Genomic DNA, 17,667 nt, shown 5'->3' with positions numbered 1-17,667 from the left:
ATTGATTCAATTATGTCAATTGCGCACTAAAAAGTAAAATTAATAATAATAGACGAAATAGATTAAATAGGGGGGTTTGGTTTGTTGAACTAAGGAAAGCGATAAATTTAAACTATAAAAAACTTGAAATCTGAAATAAACAAAGTGGTTCTTGATTGGATGCAAGAAAATGTGATTGGTGGATATTTCGTCACCACGAGAATGATTTTCATGTCAATTACAACAATACATTTTCGTTCTCAAAATTAACAATAATTCAAGAATAATTACAAGCTCAATTACCTCAATCTCTTCTTACATGTTAGTCGAATAAAAGAAGCTCTTTACTCAACTCTATTCATTAAACAACCTAGAACAAGCTCTCTAGATTTAATTTAACAAGCGCATTATGACAAAAGAGACGAATTGAATTAAGGGTAAACTTGCAAGCTCGGTTTACTAACTTAAGTGTTAATCCACATACATTCAATTGAAAATTCTTCATAATCTATTGAAATGTAATTGCTACTAGGTTTTAGAATCAGTAGCTATTGCGTACTACTAATCCCAAAATAGCATTCATCGAAACAATTTAATCATTTAGTTGTACACCTAACCAATCAAGAAGAACAAAATAAACATTTAACACAATGAATTAAACACATTAATCAAGAGAATTATAAAACACAAATTAATTGAAAATCATAAATTGGATTTGAAATAATCCCCAATCACAAATATAATTAGTTACCCATGAAATATTCACAAATAACTAACAATTTTTTACAAAACATTGATGGAAAAAGTGAAAAGAAAAACTTATTGATAAAGAGAGAAATGGTAGAAAATCCTCCAATATCAATGGGTCATCTTCTCCAAGCTAACGCATCATCTCCATATTCTAATCTTTTCCATGTCTAAAAAAATATAGGTGAAAAAAAAAGGAAAAAGAAATAAAACAAAAGGCCAGAAGAAAAAGAAGAACCAACTGCTCCTCTAAAGTTCTAAGAATGAAAACCTTGTGTTTGGTTGAATATTTTAACCTAAAACCTAAAGGAAATTGTAGCATTGGTCCCTGAAATTTTGAAAACAATTAAAAACGACCCGGGTGGCACCTAGGCACCGAAATAGTGGCGCCTAGGCGCCACAGTTTCTATTTTTTGTTCGGGGCGCCCAGCTTGCCGAATTTTTTTTTCTTTTATTTAAAAACATCATCTTTCAACGCCTTCATGCTTCCTTTATCTTTTTCATCTTTTCTCGCATAAATACCTTCAAATCATCGTTCAAAGTCGGGTTTTCGCCTACACAATAAAAATAACTAAATTAAACAATAAATCGCTAATGAAACTCACAAATATCGAAGTTTAATGGTCCGGAATAGTGCAAAAACCCACACTTATCATTGTCCAATGGAAAGAAGATTGAGAGATAATTATGGAAGGAGATATGTACCAAGAATTGAAAGAGTAGATGTGGAGATGGAACCAACATGACTAACAGACATATATGAACCATCAGCAGTATAAATACCAGGACTTGATTTATAGATTTCTTCTCAAACAAGAGAGAAGGATCAGGGGTTGTATAATTGGAACATGCTAAATCAATAAACCAAGAGAAAGATATACCCGAGGAAGCAACCAAGGTAGTGGGAGTACGAAATAAAAATTGATGGACAATTGCCTCAAGATCGGATGCAGTAAAATACGACAAATTAGGTATAGAGGAAGACTTTAAAGCTGATGAACTAGTAGATGCAACAACTATCTTGGGGATAGAGGTATGTACCTCAGTTTTCTAAGCATCTCTTGCATCCTTAGCCTTTTTCATGGCACAATTAGAAATCCGATGATTTTCTTCCTTACAATAGTTACATTGACCAATGAAAACGACGTCACTTTGAAGAAGCAGTAACCACAATTGAACTGGTACAATAGCTATGACTAGATCAATAGAATGAACTCGACGAGTATTCTGATGTGTCTCACCAAATGAGCTCAATAAGAGCAACATCAAGTATTGGTAGTGAGGGCGATGAAGTATAAGGCTCTAGTATTCTCAAAGTCATCTTGAATATGCATCATAAAATGGATGATCTGTCGATGATCTCAATACTTTGAGAAGAGTTCAATAGATTTATCATTGAGAAAGGATGGATCAGCTTAAGAGAGCTTCCCAAAGGCTACTAACTTGAGATTGAAACTTGGCAATGGATTGATAAAGCTCTTGATGCAATTGGTACAATTTAGACTCCAACTAAAATTGGAAAGCAGTAACACTAGAGCAATTGTATCGATTTGCCAAAAAATAGAAGGAACGGAGGTGTTAATGAACCAGAATAAAATTTTACAATGGATAGCTCCCATATCTCAAGACAGTCACAAATAAGGAGAAACACATTCGGCAGATGAAAATAGAGGCAGATATAAAGGAAGAGAGGTGAGAAATTTTCAAACCAATTTGTTAAGTGTGAAAAAATTGGCCACAGAGCTAATATTTTTAACTTCAGGAATGATGAAACCTATATGAGAGAATCACCTTCATAAAATTTATTATGTTGTCAAGTGTAGTTCTAGTCTACCAAATCAATTAAGACCAACCAATGTTGAGGAAGCCCTCAAAAGGAAAATATGGAAAATAGTGATGAAAGAAGAGCATAAAGTTTTAGAGAAAAAGATTAAATGAACTCTTGTACCTCATCAACCAGAATACAAGATTGTAGGCAACAAATGGGTCATCGGAACCAAATATAGTTTAGATGGCAAAGGGCTTCCACCAAAATTCAAGAATTGACTTCTTTGAGACATTTAGCCCAGTTGAAAGCCTCAATTATTAGTGTTATATTGACAATAGTAGTGTCAAAAGTTTGGGACATCAAGCAACTCAACATAAACAATGCATTTCTTAATGGAGAATTGCAAGAATCAATGGATATGAGAAGCCAGATTCTTTTTCAAAAACAAAAGTGAGGTACTTATGGTTTTAATTTTATGTTGATGATGTTATATTAACCGTGAATGACTAAAAAAAGATACAAGTGCGGGTACAAACGTTTTCCATTCTCATTGCCAACTTAGCAACATTCAAAATTTTTAGAGGTGTAATGTACGTCCTTAGCGAATATCTTCCCCATGTGATATGGGGGGAAATGATTAGGCCCCCATTTTTTAGAAATAAAAATAAGTGGAATAGTATTTTTTTGAAAAATGAGTGGTTGAAAAAGAAGGAAAAATTTTTTATTTACGTGTAATATTATTTTATGGAAGATTGTGTGGTTGAAGATAGAAGAGAGAAAAATGCAAATAATGGAATGTACTTTAATGAGTACTAAACGAGGGCTAGGTCAAGAATAAGTGTAAATAGTGAAAACACATTATTTATACTATCATTTAATGCCAGATCATGTGAAGATGGAGTGCGAAATAAGATAAAGAAAATCTTTTAATATTGGCAAAAGGATTAGGATAGTATGGACTTTTTGTGTAGGTTCAATTTTGGCACTTATTTTGATGTTTTTAGTTTTTTAACATATCATAAAAGGGCAATACCGATTGTAAAGCTCCTTCATCGAGTGTGCAATCATGATAAGACTCGAGGAAGAAGTCCAGGCTAATTTGGTGCCAATAGTTGCAGTAAGACTAGGAACATGTGTTCTTCGAAATGATTAGATGTAAAGGGCACGTAGGTGATTAATCAGTTTGAAGGTAAAAGTCATCAAAAACTTATGGAATGCTTTCAAAACCAATTCACTTGAGTTAGATAGAGGAGATTTCTCGACTTTGAGCATTATCTCGTTTAGAGAAGTCACACCATTAATGATTGCACCACTTAATAAGACCAAGGCTTTCAACCTCCTTCACCAACTAGTCTAGTTTTATTTGTTCTAAAAAATCGACAATCATAAGTCTTTTCTTTATTGATTGTTTGCCTTAGCTTCCTTTTTATGCTCGAAACATGCTCTCTCAAGTGGCGATTTTTTAAAATAATTCTGTACAAATTATTTTATTGGAAGAAATTATGATACAACGTGAATTTGAAAAAAAAAAAAATTATTCAAAAATGGGGGATCAGACGGACATGCGTTTTTCTACTCCAATCAGTACTATTTATGTCTATATGCCCCAATAAAATACCAACTTCATAATGGGCCCAAATTTTTGCACTCTTTACCACATCAGACCTTCTGTATCTCTAATACTCTGTGCCAAAATACTCCTCTCCCTCTCCCTCCCCCTCCCTCCACAGCCCACAGCCCACAGCTCAACCTCAAAACCGTCCTTAACCCCCAATCCAACTCACTTGACCTCAACCCCTCTCACCGCGCTTCACAGATCAAATGCTGATCCGACCTCAACACCTCTCACTGCGCTTCACAGATCAAATGCTGATCCGACGCTCACTTTTGAATCAAACCCTTCTCCATAATCACCTCCGCCGCTTCGCCACCGCCGCTCTACTAGAAGAAACCCAGCAACTCACCTACCTCGACAACCTCCCAAGACCTGACCCAAAGTACGATGAAATCATTCACGCTATCCCACGCGCTATCTCCGGTAAGAATATATCGGCCAAAGAGCGTAAAGCCGGTCGTGTGCCCAGTATTGTTTTCGAGCAAGAGGATGGCCAGCACGGTGGCAATAAACGACTTATTTCGGTGCAAACTAATCAGATAAAGAAGCTAGTGAATCATATGGGCCAGTCTTTCTTTCTTTCCAGGGTTTTTGATCTGGAGGTCCGTCCCGAGTTCAAGTCCGATGAGCTTATCGAGAAAGTCCGGGTCTTGCCCAGAAAGGTATTGTATTGAAACCGATTGTCTTGCCAATAGAGTGGAAATATTGTAATTAGATACAGTGGTATGGTTATGGCAATATTGCAGCAGCAGCTCGAATTAAGGGATATGATTATATGATATTCTAAATTAGTGCATGTTTGCGCCTTTGAATTGTAATGTCCATATAATCTTTCTAAAATATGTCTATGGTTAACTAATTGGTGGGCTGCAGGAATAGTTGAAGCCATAACCAATCGAAAAGCATGTTATCCAACTGCATTTGAACTAATTGTTGTGAAAATCACCAGTTGACCCCTTGGCTTTTCCGATGGGCCTGTGGGCCTGCGTGTTCTCTTTAATGAATATGTATGAGGGTTTCTCCGTTCTCATTTGAGTTGTGTACCTCTTTGCAGTATAAAAGTGCCACTGTTGATGATTTATGTGGTCGTCAAATTAATGAATATCGATTATGTATGTGTACAAATTGTGATGTCATAAAAGCTATGTTAGGCTGTCGATGGAATTTAGTATAACATCAAAATGGATAGTAATTGTTAGATAGTATTATGTGGATTAAGGTGGATAGTGTTCTTTAATTTTACATTCAAAAGATAGTCATTTGCACTATAATCAAATACACATAATATTGAGGTTGGATTGGGTTTAAGCCGGATAAGAAAAATATAGCATATGACATTCTTTGGATAGATAATCAATGGATACAATCCATCTTAATCAACTATAATGCCTCTGGTTGGCCCCAGTTCTTAAAAACCCATTATTTTTGAAACTCATTTTCAACCACACATTGGGACCCACTACTTTTATTAACTTTTTAATTACATATTTCATCAACTTTTATTAAAATTTACTAAAATCATATTTTTATCGAAGATAATGAGATTGTGAGTTTATTTACGAATGTATAAGAAATCTGTTCTTATATTGTAGGTTCCAATTGAAGTTCTGTACCTGCAAGGTGTATGGGTCAAAGAACATATTTCAAACTTGCGAAGTGATGAATATTTCGTTTATAAATCCCTGAACTATGCGTGAATTTAAAATTTATATGCGATTTACAGACTCGGACCAAATTCTGGTCTAATCACAATTAAATATGATTGAGTGCTGTAGTTGGTAATATCATACAGTGTATTGTTATTTGTAGGAGTATCTAGAAGTCATATGGAGCTGTTATTAGGTGGGAGAAGAGTGCTAGTATACTTACTGAGTACTGATAATATGGATCAGAATGATGAAAAAGATCTGTATTCTCGTGCTTCATCACTTGCATAACATTTGGCACATGGTTAAGAGACTCATTAGGGAAAAAGATTAAGATTCTTGCATTTGTGTATTTATCTTGTAGGAAGGTTTCAAGTATTTCAAACCTTCTATGCTGTAGCTTCTGGAAATGCTTAATATAAAGCATTGTTTTAGCTTTGCTCACAATAATGGTCTGTCACTGCTTAAAAAAAAGAAAAAAGAAAAAAAAAAAAAGAACGTATCCTCATCGTCTCATGTTCAAATAATTTTAAAATAAGGATATAGTGATAAATCGGCAGAGAATTGTCACGTAGAAATTATGCTTTGAAACTGATTTTTGTGTGATCTTCAAAAGGACAACTTTTTAAGTTATAGTTTGAGTAATTATTCCGGACTGTACACTAATTTAATCTTTCTTGATTGCATCAGCTTCATCTTCATGCAGGTACGGATGCAGTCCTTAATATTACCTTCATAAGAGCTCCATCTAGTGCTTTACTAAAGGTTGATGTTCCTCTTGTGTTCCGGGGAGATGACATATCTCCTGGGTTGAAAAAAGGTATGTAAGAAAAAGAAATGTAACCTCTTCTCCTAGTACCTTGTTATGCTAGAGCTAAAATGCATCTACTCATTTAAGGGGCTTCTCTTCTTATTCACTTGACTTACAACTTCATAACGTGGTTTATGTCTAAGCATAAAATGTATATGGATATATACTTTCCAAAAAAGTTGTTTTTTAAGTAATTTTAGGGTGAAATAAGGCATTAGTTATCTTATAGTAAAGAATCCTTTGTTGGACTTCTATGAGCATTTAATTTTGGAAAAATCAGATTGTCATATTCTGGTTTTGAGTCGAACATCTCTATTAGAATTCATATGGATTTTTTTATATAGGCATTCTAGGTTAAGAAGTCCTCTCTGGGAGGTTGAGCAAGTCAATTCATGCAAAAAAGTTATGGTTGCTTGCTGACGTGGAAGTCCTGTTTGTATGGTTTATACAAGTAAACTATTACTGCTAAGTCTTGTTTCTTCATCTTGGCTCTTGTTACTTTCTCTGTTAAAAACTTTGCTAAATTGGATACGATGTATTTTCTTAAATGTGTTTCCAATGTGTCCGTAACCAAGAAGGAACATTGATGTTTTTAGCTATTCCTTTTTCCCTAAATGACTTTCATAAAGTGGGTTTTAAATTTTTCAGTTTTTGATTTTTAGTTAGTAACGGTAGCTTACCACAATTCTAATCCGAATAAGCTTAATTAATTGTTGAGTTTCTAGTTAATAATACTTGTTTGTGGAGTTTCTTACGTTTTTGAAACTGTAAATTGACTAGAAATGCATGACTTTATGGAAGCTAACAAATACTCGTTGATGTTAAGCCTTTTATCATATCCTGTTGGGACTTGGGACTGCCTGAACATGATTGTTTCCAAGCCTTTAATAGGAAACTAATGGCCAAGTTTTACTAAATGACTAGTTAGGACTATCACATCGAAGTTATTCATATCTAAGATGACTTCACATGGTATATATAGACGCTGGTGATAATGTTTTAGTTGATGAGACAAGGATGAGAGTGGATTGTTAGAACTTTGTACGAGTACTTAGGAATCCAAAACTTTAGGTTAATAGAACTAAAACGAAATATATGGATTCTCCTTTTATTCTGGACTCTTGAAGTGTATGAAAACTCAAATAAAATATTCATGTAGTGTATTAATTGAAGAGCTCATTATTCAGTCTAGGGTTGGCGATGCATCATACCTTGATTGCAACTACATTGCAATTTGCATATTTGCCCTTTTCTCTTTTTGGCTGTGCTACGTATCAATAGGTTTTTCCCTCCTTTGCCCTTTTCTTTATCTTATTCCTTTCATGAGTATCTTATTACGTTGTGCCTTCTGGCCATGTTTGTTAAGCAGTATTGGACACGAGTGAATGTATTATAAACAAAATTTTAATTTATTTTGCTTCTGTACTAGTTTCTAATCCACCTTACCAAACATATTATCTTTGCACCATTTCAAATTTCACTTGTCGACTTTGTAGGGTCATATTTGAACATCATCAAGAGGACTGTCAAGTTCCTTTGCCCTGCCGATATTATTCCTCCATACATTGATGTGGATTTGAGTGAATTGGATGTCGGCCAGAAGATAGTGATGGGGGACCTTAACGTTCATCCAGCTCTGAAGCTGCTAAAACCAGAGGATGAACCAGTTTGCAAGATTGCAGGTGCAAGGGTTTCTGATCAAAGGAAAACCAAATAAATGTACCGGATTCGACCAAAGTTTTATTCGGGTAGATTTTTTCTTCTCATATGTTACCAAAATCGCCGATAATGGTATAAGGCCATGTTAAGTTGCCATAATTCATCCAATTTATGATTTACTAAAGTCGTTTAGCTTACTAGGTTCATGGAACAAATGTAAGTGAAATCGATATTCAGAAGAACTCGTATCTCGTTGCTGGAGATGGGAAAGAGATTCATTTGGGTTCCTCTATCAAAGATTTTCTCGTGTTCTGATGTGCTCATTTTCAAGGCCTTGAAGAATGTTTGGCTAACAATTATCTTTTCTGATCTGACACTCTAATTGACAAGTTAACAATTCTGTATATCTCACCGTTAATGAGTTCATTATGTAGCAGTTTTTCAGCAGCAAATATTAAGGCTCCTCTTGAAGTGGAAGAAATTTTTTAAAAAAAAAAAAAAAAAAGCAGATGTAGAAAAAGATTAAAAAAAAAAAAATCAGAGTGAATTTCCTGCCAAGTTTTTCAGTATTGTTAAATTCAAGAATAATTTTGAGGAGGATTTAGAGTCAGATGCAAGTTTATTAGATGATCAGAAGCAGTATAATAAGGTAATTAAAGAGATGGGGAGCTTTAAAGTTGACATGTATTTAGATTAAAATCAAATTTTTAGTAATTTTTAATAAAAATTGATATAATATGAATCTAATGAAATGTATGATTAAATTAAGTATTGTGTTTTAAGGCATGGCAATCATGAAAATTCAGTAATGTATTATGACTGGGAGAAGTGTAAAAATAAAAGAGCTTGAAGCAGTATGTCAACAATTGTTAGAATAAAGCTTAGCGTACAGACATTTAGAGCCTCCACGTGAGGTGGGTCCTGCATTAAGAAAATATCCCAAAATTGTACACCCATTCTGTGTTTGTGAGGAGTCACTCTGACACTGTAGCTTCGTCCCCATTGTTATTACTAAAAGGTTGAACCCCAACTTTAAGGGCCCCCACCGATTCTGTCCTGGGCCATCGTGGAGGAGGTAAATCGCAAGATGTGCCTCCCAGGAGCCAGGGTGGAGAGCACATGGATAGGCCAATGCTGTTAATCCATATGGTAACTCCCGCTTGCAACAAAGTCAATTCCACCTTGCGGGAAATCGAACTCTGCACACTGCCGCGCTGAGCCCTATCCGCCCTCCCCTTTGCCACTGAAAGATATGCCCTGGGGGCTCCCCATTGTTATTACTAGTTAGGACCTTGTTGTGTGTACAAGTAGACTTCATACAGAAGCTTATCAGAATATACACATAGGGGGTGGGTTGGGGATATTTTTTGACAATTTTTTATTCACGATGAATCCCCACACATGAGAGTAATCTGATCAAATTCTGTGAAAAATTTTTCTATACAAATGACATTCTCCTACTAGTTATGCTATTACAAATGTACTCTCTCTCTCTCTCTCTCACAGTCAAATATATTCATGATAAATAGTCAGGAGAGGCATTCATTTTCTTTAAATTATTATATAAAAATTATTTTTTGAAAAAATGCTAATTAGATGATTTTGCCAACTTAGGTAGTGAAAGTCATATTATATATCTACAGAGTTTCATATTTCACAATATAAAAGAAGTGAATTCTTTTTCCTTTTTATTTTAATTGCACTTACGTTTGATTTGTTTGACAAGATAGATTGTATAATACTAAATATTAACGAGAAAAAAGATTTTAAAAAAAATTGCCTTCACAATCTTGACGGAATACATTGTACTCTATCAGCCCCAATTATATAAGCTTGTTTCGTTTTTCACACAGATTATAAAATCTTTTTTAATGTCATTAGAAAATTAATTTTTGCCAAAATCTTTCCTAGATTGCCCCTATTTAATTTTCAATATATAGTAGTAAATTATTGTTGGAATTAGTAAAGAATTTAAATAATTTTATTTGAAGAAGAAGAAATGAGAGTTATTCCATGTTTTTAAGAAGTGAGAAATTTGTGTATTTAGATAATTTAAAGAAGTTGGCATATTAAATGGGAAAAATTGAATAAGGGTATATTGGTAAAGGAACAACAAAATATTTTAAATTAGAAAATAAGCCTATATATTTGAAAAAAATGAAAAAGAAAATCCAACCTATATAATCGAGACGGAGGGGTATAATTTTGAATATAAACAAGTAAAAAGATAAAAATCATCTTAACAGTATTGTCCTCATTTAATACTCTATCCAAAAAGTACGCTATAAATTTCAAATAATGTATCGATAAAACTGTGAATGTGAACAGAGAATCAAGTATGGAATTCAATAATTAAGACCCCGTTTGGCCCATTTTAAATTTCTTTAATTTAATTTAATTTAATTTTTTTCTCTCTTTTATTTTCAACCACACAATCTTCAATAAAATAATATTATACTCAAATCGAAAACTTTTCAATCACATAATTTTCAAAGAAACACTGTTCCCCAATTATGAATTCAAATAATGGGAGCCAAACGAGGGTTAAAATAACATTGTGGTTACCTTTTTTTCTCTTTACAAATTACGTCGTGAGTTGAAATTTGGAGCGAAGTTTGAATTTCCAATGATCCCATCTAGAACTGCTGTTTAAACAGGGGAAAAAAATCATAAATAATGTCAAATATTGGAGGATATCCAGGGTTGACCTTTTCTTTAATCTATATTATTTCAAATTTCAAAAATCACTTTATACAGTCAATTTCAATTTATTATAATAATTGACAATTTTCTCAGTCTGACGTCGGATTTCAAAATTGATATTTTCTCACGAGCCAACATCTTGCAAATACATATTAAAAGATAAGTCACACATCGATTATCAAACGTCGAAACAAATTTTGTTGACGGAGGATCATAACTTTGTTTAAAAAAGCAGAAGCAATTCTCTAATTAGTAATGAGAATAATGAAAGAAATCTAAATTGTTTGGACGGATTGTAAACGCCTAAAAGCTATTGAGAAAATTATCGAGATTAGAAAATGAACTTGATATTATTCACACAAATCACATTGAGATATAGATATCAAAAATAAAGAAAATATCAAGATCGATCCCCGAGAAAACCACACCAAATAGAAGCTTGCAAGTCTTAACTCTATTCAGCCATCGACAAAGAGATGGCTATAGATGGCCGACTATACTTCGATTAAAGAAAACACTTCGATAGAGTTTTCAATAACTCGTCACTTGATGTGAATCTCTCGATCCATTTCGATCCCTCACTCGCAGTTCAGATCTTGCACGGAATTCGTAGCCATATTAATCGACATAGTACAATTCATATCAGCTGATTTATTCCTTTTTATAACCTTAATAAGACGAACTTTTCCTCTCAATTTGGCCTCCACAGAAAGAGGCAAAAACCCAGAATTATTGCCTGAAGAAAAATTTATATCAGCAATAATATAAAGTCTTTTAGTTGATCGTGCCCTAGCCCTTGATTCTGGGATGATAAATTCCCCTACAGTTGCGTCCCCAGACTTTATAGTTGCCATGGTGTCATCAAATTTGTAGTGCCCAAAATTTCTGTTCCTTACAAGAACTCTTGCGGTTAACCTAAAGTCATCAGTTCCGTTGGCTCTGCTGATGCTGACGTCTCCCAAACGGACCTGTTGAAGATAAAATTTAAATAAGTAAACGTGTTTATTTTTATTGGATCGAGCTTTTAGAGTTGACGGTTCAAAATGATAGAGTTATGAATTTAATGCTTACCGCTACTTAAACATAAAATCAAATGACTAAACGTGTTTTCTCTCTAACCTTTTGAACTTTTAGGTTCATTTATTTTACACAATATCAAAGCAGATAAATATTCTGTAATGATTACATTGTAACTACGGTTCATAAGAAGTTGTGCACGTATCGTACTTTTGATCATGAGCGGAGCTAGGATTATAAGTTGTTAGGGCAAATTTCACGAAATTTTGATCGTGGGAACAAAACTGAAAACTAGGAGGAATTTTTGACAATCTTGTGCAAAATTTTGGATTCGAGGGTCACCTTACTGCCCCCGCTGTAAATCCGCCACTGCTTTTGATGAAAAATGAATTTGATATGCTTGCATGTGGTGTATTGTTGACAAAATTTACTTGAATAAATAATCTTATCGCTAGCAGTTCAATGCTTAAGCTTTAGATAAGTTAGTTCAACCTTGGGCGTTTTAAAGCGCATCACAGTGAGAGCAAAGACGAGAATTATTGCGGTTTGGAACACAGCAAAGATAGCAATATAAGCGAAGCATCTCAGTCTCTTCTTCTTCTTGAGCTCGTGTTCGTCGATCGACCGGAAGGCAGCCGATTCTTCATCGCTTCGGGGCATAACGCTTGCCGGAGCTAGTGGATATCCCTGCTGATACTTCTCTGCAGCCATATATATTCTTCTTTCTTCTTCCCCTAAATAAAAGGTTTTCTTTTTTTTTTTTTTTCCTTGAAATAATGCTAGATGATATTTTATGAAAATCAATGTTTTTTGGGATACATAACATGGTCAATATTTATAATTTTCATTTGTATTGAGGCAGCTTCGTGGAAAATTAAGATTAATGGGAAACTTAGAAAAAAAAAAGTGAAGAATATTAAATCAACGCGTGCTTCTAGAGGGTGATGACTTTGTTCTCATGAACAATGACCTTAGGACAAGAAGTCTGTACGGCTATAAATATAAATAAAAATAAGAAGCTTCAATCTCGTTTAGTTTTTTGGGATTCGTTTGGCATACTCCTATTTTTGCTTATTGTAGAAAGTTTTTTAAATTAATTTTATTTAAAAGCCATTTTAGTAAAAAAATAAATAAATACTTTCACAAATTATTCATATATATATATATATATATATATATAAAACTATCGAAAACTCTGTGTGCATTTAATGCTAGTATTGGTATACTAATAAGTGCGCGTCAATATTATCTCGAAGATGGTAAGATGAATTACATATTTTATTACTTAAAATTTAAGATCCATATATTTGTGATATTCATATATGAATTAAGATGATCTACATATTTTTTAATTTTATTACTTAACGATAAATTTTAACATGCCTAGCTATTAAAGATCCATTAAGATATTCATGATCCACGAAAGTGTTCTAGCGCGCGCACATATTAACTGCAACAACTTATGTTGCCTCTATTGTAATCTTAATTGTTCAAAATAAAAAGGGATGAAGGGAAAAAGATTGAGCCATAAAAATGGCTTATACGACCGCATAAGTCTTTCAGGCTTGCGGTCGCATATGAATTTTCAAAGAAATTAGAGGCAGCCAATATTATAATAACTTAAAGAAAGTTGTTTTCTTTTTACATTTACTTTTATAATGATTACATCTCAATAATACTTTTATGAGAGTAACTTTTTCATTTTAAGAATAATGAGCGAATTGATACCAACCTTGAATTCGATACTTTGAGTTTATTAGTCAAAGAATACTCATGAAGTGAGAGCATTAACCTTGAGTTCATTATTTATGATGTCCCACTATCTCAAATTCTAGACCTAGAATGATCCCATTTGTAGCTTCACGAATTTTCCATCCAACCCCCGTTTGGTCCCCATTATTTCAAATTATAATGGATGAAATGGTTTTTTTTTTTTTTTTAAAGAATGTGTGGTTGAAAAATAAGTAAAAATTTTCAATTTACGTGTAATATTATTTTATGGAAGATTGTATGGTTTAAAATAAAAGAGAGAAAAATGAAATTTAATATAATGGGGGCCAAACGGCCTCAGTATGATCTCGAATAGGCCTTTGAAATTTTTTTGAAAATTACATGGAACATATGCATTAAAATGCAATTGACAATTGACATGGTAATAGAGCATATGGACTTATTGAAGATTGTATAGAGATTGTAACGTAGTCTAAGATTATGTTAGACATGACATATAGAATATAACACGAACGTTAGTTATATAGCTTTTTAGTATCATATATTTCTATTCAGTTCAACATACCAAATATATTTTAGATGTCAATTTCGATAGGGGTAGTTTAAGTGTTCAAATTGTTGCCTCAAAAAGTTTCAAAGTAGAAGGACCTCTTTGCAAGGTGACAAAAATGGAGTGATCAAATGTACTTTTTCCAATTGACCGTGACTTTGTATTTTGGAAGGGAAGTGCCATAAGATATTATCATTAAATTTTTCCATGAAAAAATTTGTAAATTTCAATTATTCTCCTTGTGCAATTGAGACATAGAAAATTGGGTCAAAATTTTTTGGGTACCTTACGTGTAAAATAACATGGTTCCTTTCTTTTGTTTAGTATAAGTGACTTGAGGGCTCTTAAAAGAAAAAAAAATATAAATTTAATATCTTGATTTTTCTTGTTCTCTTTGTAAATAAATTCAAAGAGTAAAATTGGTGAATGGGTAAATTTATGATTTATTTTTTCTACTATATTTGGAGGTTTGGTGAGTGAAAAAATATATGATCGTACAACAGTTTATAAAGTTCTCTCCATATATATCTTGTGGACAAATTTAAAAGGAAATGACCTCAATTTCAAAATCAAGGTCGGCTTGTCCAAACCTTATTTCTCCCAACCTAGTTGTGGAACGACAATAAAGAGATTGCCATGAGCCAGACTGCTTGAACGTACAAGCCATATTGATAGGTACATTCTTGAGAGAATTTGAATGATAAAACAAGACCGAAATTCCTTTGAGTAGCAAGAAACTTATTTGGTAAAAGATTAAATGATTATAGAGACTTACAATTTGAATTTTTTTTCTCGATTTTGATTTTAAGATAGTCTCGTTTTGATTTTGATTATGATTGTAAATTAAAAAAAAAAAAGTCACTCTCTCTTAATTATATCAAGTCCAATATCATCAAGAAAATACTTTCAACGCATGCATTTACTTTATTAGTATCGTGTGTTATTTCTTGATATTTTAGCTTGGTGCAATATGCGGTATATCAATCATTTATTTACAAGAATTGCGTTGTTAATTGATTTTTGTGTAAATTTGCTTAATTAAACAATTTATTATTATTATTATTATTATTATTATTATTATTATTATTATTATTATTATTATTNNNTTATTATTATTATTATTATTATTATTATTATTATTATTATTATTATTATTATTATTTTGTACTTTTCGTGTCTTTATTTAGCTTTCTGGTGTGGAGCATATGTAAACACGAATTTTTCCATGTGTACAGAAAATGTTTTCACGAAAAACTTATAGAAATCTCACATTGAGGTGGGTCCGAGTGAAAAAAATAATGCAAAAAACCCACACTATTGTTGTGTCTGTTCTGTATCTGTTCTGTGTGTATATTTTATGTACACACAGCAACGTCCATGTAAACGCTTGATCATTAATCATTATGGTTTCAATCTTGTTTATTATTTTTGAAATAAATTTCACATACAAGGTGAAATTATTTAAAACCTCTGTTTGGTGTAGATTTGAATACGATTTTTAGTATTTTGATAAAATTAATAAAATATATAATTGAAAAGTTGCGAATTCAATTAAATGTTTTGTAAAATTAATTGTTGACACTAATTGAATTTTTTTTTTTTTGTATATTTTAATCTGCATCAAATAGTGGCAGCTATAGCCTATGTTTGACCTTCATTTTTTTAAAAACTCATTTTCAATCACACATTCCCCATGAAATAATTTTACACGTAAATCCAAACAATTTTCTTATTTTTTAACCATAAAATTTCTATAAAAAAAAAATCATTATTACAAAATACATTATCCTCCAAAAATGGGGTCAAACAGAAGGATAATTTCTTGTTAATATCATGTCGTGAGTTGAAATTTCGATCATGCACAATCAATTATGACAATTCACTTCAAGTGTCGTTTTATTCGTCTATGTTGTTGATAAGGTTTTATTAATCCTATGCTATTCCTTTTTTGTTTTTTTGTCAATTGAAAGTAAAACAACTATAAGGTAGATTTTGGAGTAAAATGTCCTAAAAAATAAAATCATGGGCTTGTTCTTATGCGTAAAATAACGGAGCCCATTGGACGTGTAAATGATAGGTGTTTCTAATGTAGCCCACTAAAGCCCAATGGATCGGGACATCATTTTCACAAGTTTTCAGTTGGTTGGTAAAAAATTCTCAAAATATATAAAATGTGGAGATGCGGGGTATCGATCCCCGTACCTCTCGCATGCTAAGCGAGCGCTCTACCATCTGAGCTACATCCCCATTGTTGAATGGCAACATTTACAATATTATTTATAAGGGTGCCCTTTGGTATGCCCAATTGAGATTTCAATAAAATTCATAAAAAGCTGGGTATATCCTCAATAACTTGTAAATTTATAAGGATTTCATTAATAGATGGATTTTAAAAATTTTGATGTTTTCAAGTTTATATATATATATTTTTTAAATTGCACCATTTTTAATGAAATTCTTATGAATTTTGTGGAAATCTATTCAAATCCTCGAAATTCATTAAAATTTATAATCATTTTGAAATTCATCAAAATATCAGTTGAGGACACTCCCTTTAATGAAATCGATGTAATGTGTAGTCATTGGATTTGAACACTATTTGTCCAATAAACAAATGATAAGTTCTCGAATGCTTCTATTTCGACCATTATATTTGGCACTTCTCATATTCACTATGTTCAAAACACAATGAGCATTGTTCATAAACTGATCAAGTATATGATGAAAATACTTTCATTTGTCAATATTGCCTTTTCAGATTTTCTATTTGTTGCAAAGTATTGAAGTTAACTTTGATGATTCCTACAATGAGAACCATATATTGATACTGAATGGTTATACAATATAATGGAAAGTGATATTAATACACAAAGTCATACATCTTGCTTTTTTTTACAATGAACTAGCACCAAAAGGGTTGATATTGCTCATGTTTGATTCGACTAAAAAAATAATTAAAACTTAAGTCAAAGTTAACAATTAATTTTAATCACATGTTTTATGGAATTGATAACTTTTCATCCATATATTCCATCAACTTTTATTAAAATCTATTAAAAAGTTTTATTTTTGTTTAAATCAAATTGGCCCTGATGCGGAAAACAATATTTTGATATTTTCATAATGTTAATTCTTCTATTTACGTTGTTGAACAATGCTACAGGTATAAAATTTTTTGACAAAAATCTTATAGACAACACATGACGTGATATCATTGGAAGATGGGAAAAAAAGAAAAAAATTATCCAATTATGTTTTATCACATCAGTGTCAGTACGAGATCTGTTCAAATTTTTCTGTACTTACGGCTTTATTGTTACGTTGTTTGTGATAGAGAGAAGACAAACAAGTCAAAGAAGATAATTTTCCATTGCCCGATCAAATGATCTACACAAGGGAACAAATTCCCCGCTAGAAGTTACAAGTAATGTTACAACATTA

General features: G+C 32.4%; 2 protein-coding genes and 1 non-coding gene across 3 annotated transcripts; 1 reads left to right on the top strand and 2 right to left on the bottom strand.

The window, feature by feature from the left end:
- The first annotated feature begins 4,330 nt into the window (after positions 1 to 4,330).
- Positions 4,331 to 8,548, top strand: LOC111407601 (50S ribosomal protein L25). The gene is made up of 3 exons (XM_023037202.1): positions 4,331 to 4,771; positions 6,446 to 6,575; positions 8,063 to 8,548. The coding sequence occupies exons 1-3, from the start codon at positions 4,361 to 4,363 to the stop codon at positions 8,281 to 8,283; spliced, it is 762 nt and encodes a 253-aa protein (XP_022892970.1). The 5' UTR covers positions 4,331 to 4,360; the 3' UTR covers positions 8,284 to 8,548.
- A 2,707-nt stretch (positions 8,549 to 11,255) lies between these two features.
- On the bottom strand, positions 11,256 to 12,722 carry LOC111407600 (late embryogenesis abundant protein At1g64065-like). Its single transcript, XM_023037201.1, has 2 exons — positions 12,438 to 12,722; positions 11,256 to 11,896 (listed from the first exon to the last, which is right to left on the bottom strand). Exons 1-2 carry the CDS (start codon positions 12,654 to 12,656, stop codon positions 11,507 to 11,509), a joined length of 609 nt encoding a protein of 202 aa, XP_022892969.1. The 5' UTR covers positions 12,657 to 12,722; the 3' UTR covers positions 11,256 to 11,506.
- A 3,678-nt stretch (positions 12,723 to 16,400) lies between these two features.
- Positions 16,401 to 16,473, bottom strand: TRNAA-AGC. The gene has a single exon. It is a non-coding gene; the product is annotated as a tRNA-Ala (tRNA).
- Positions 16,474 to 17,667: the final 1,194 nt, after the last annotated feature.

The sequence above is a fragment of the Olea europaea genome, chromosome 13 (genome assembly GCF_002742605.1).
Source record: "Olea europaea var. sylvestris chromosome 13, O_europaea_v1, whole genome shotgun sequence".
In the NCBI taxonomy this organism is placed as follows: Eukaryota; Viridiplantae; Streptophyta; class Magnoliopsida; order Lamiales; family Oleaceae; genus Olea; species Olea europaea.
Note: the sequence above shows the minus strand (reverse complement) of the source record. Positions and strands in the feature narration are given on the sequence as shown.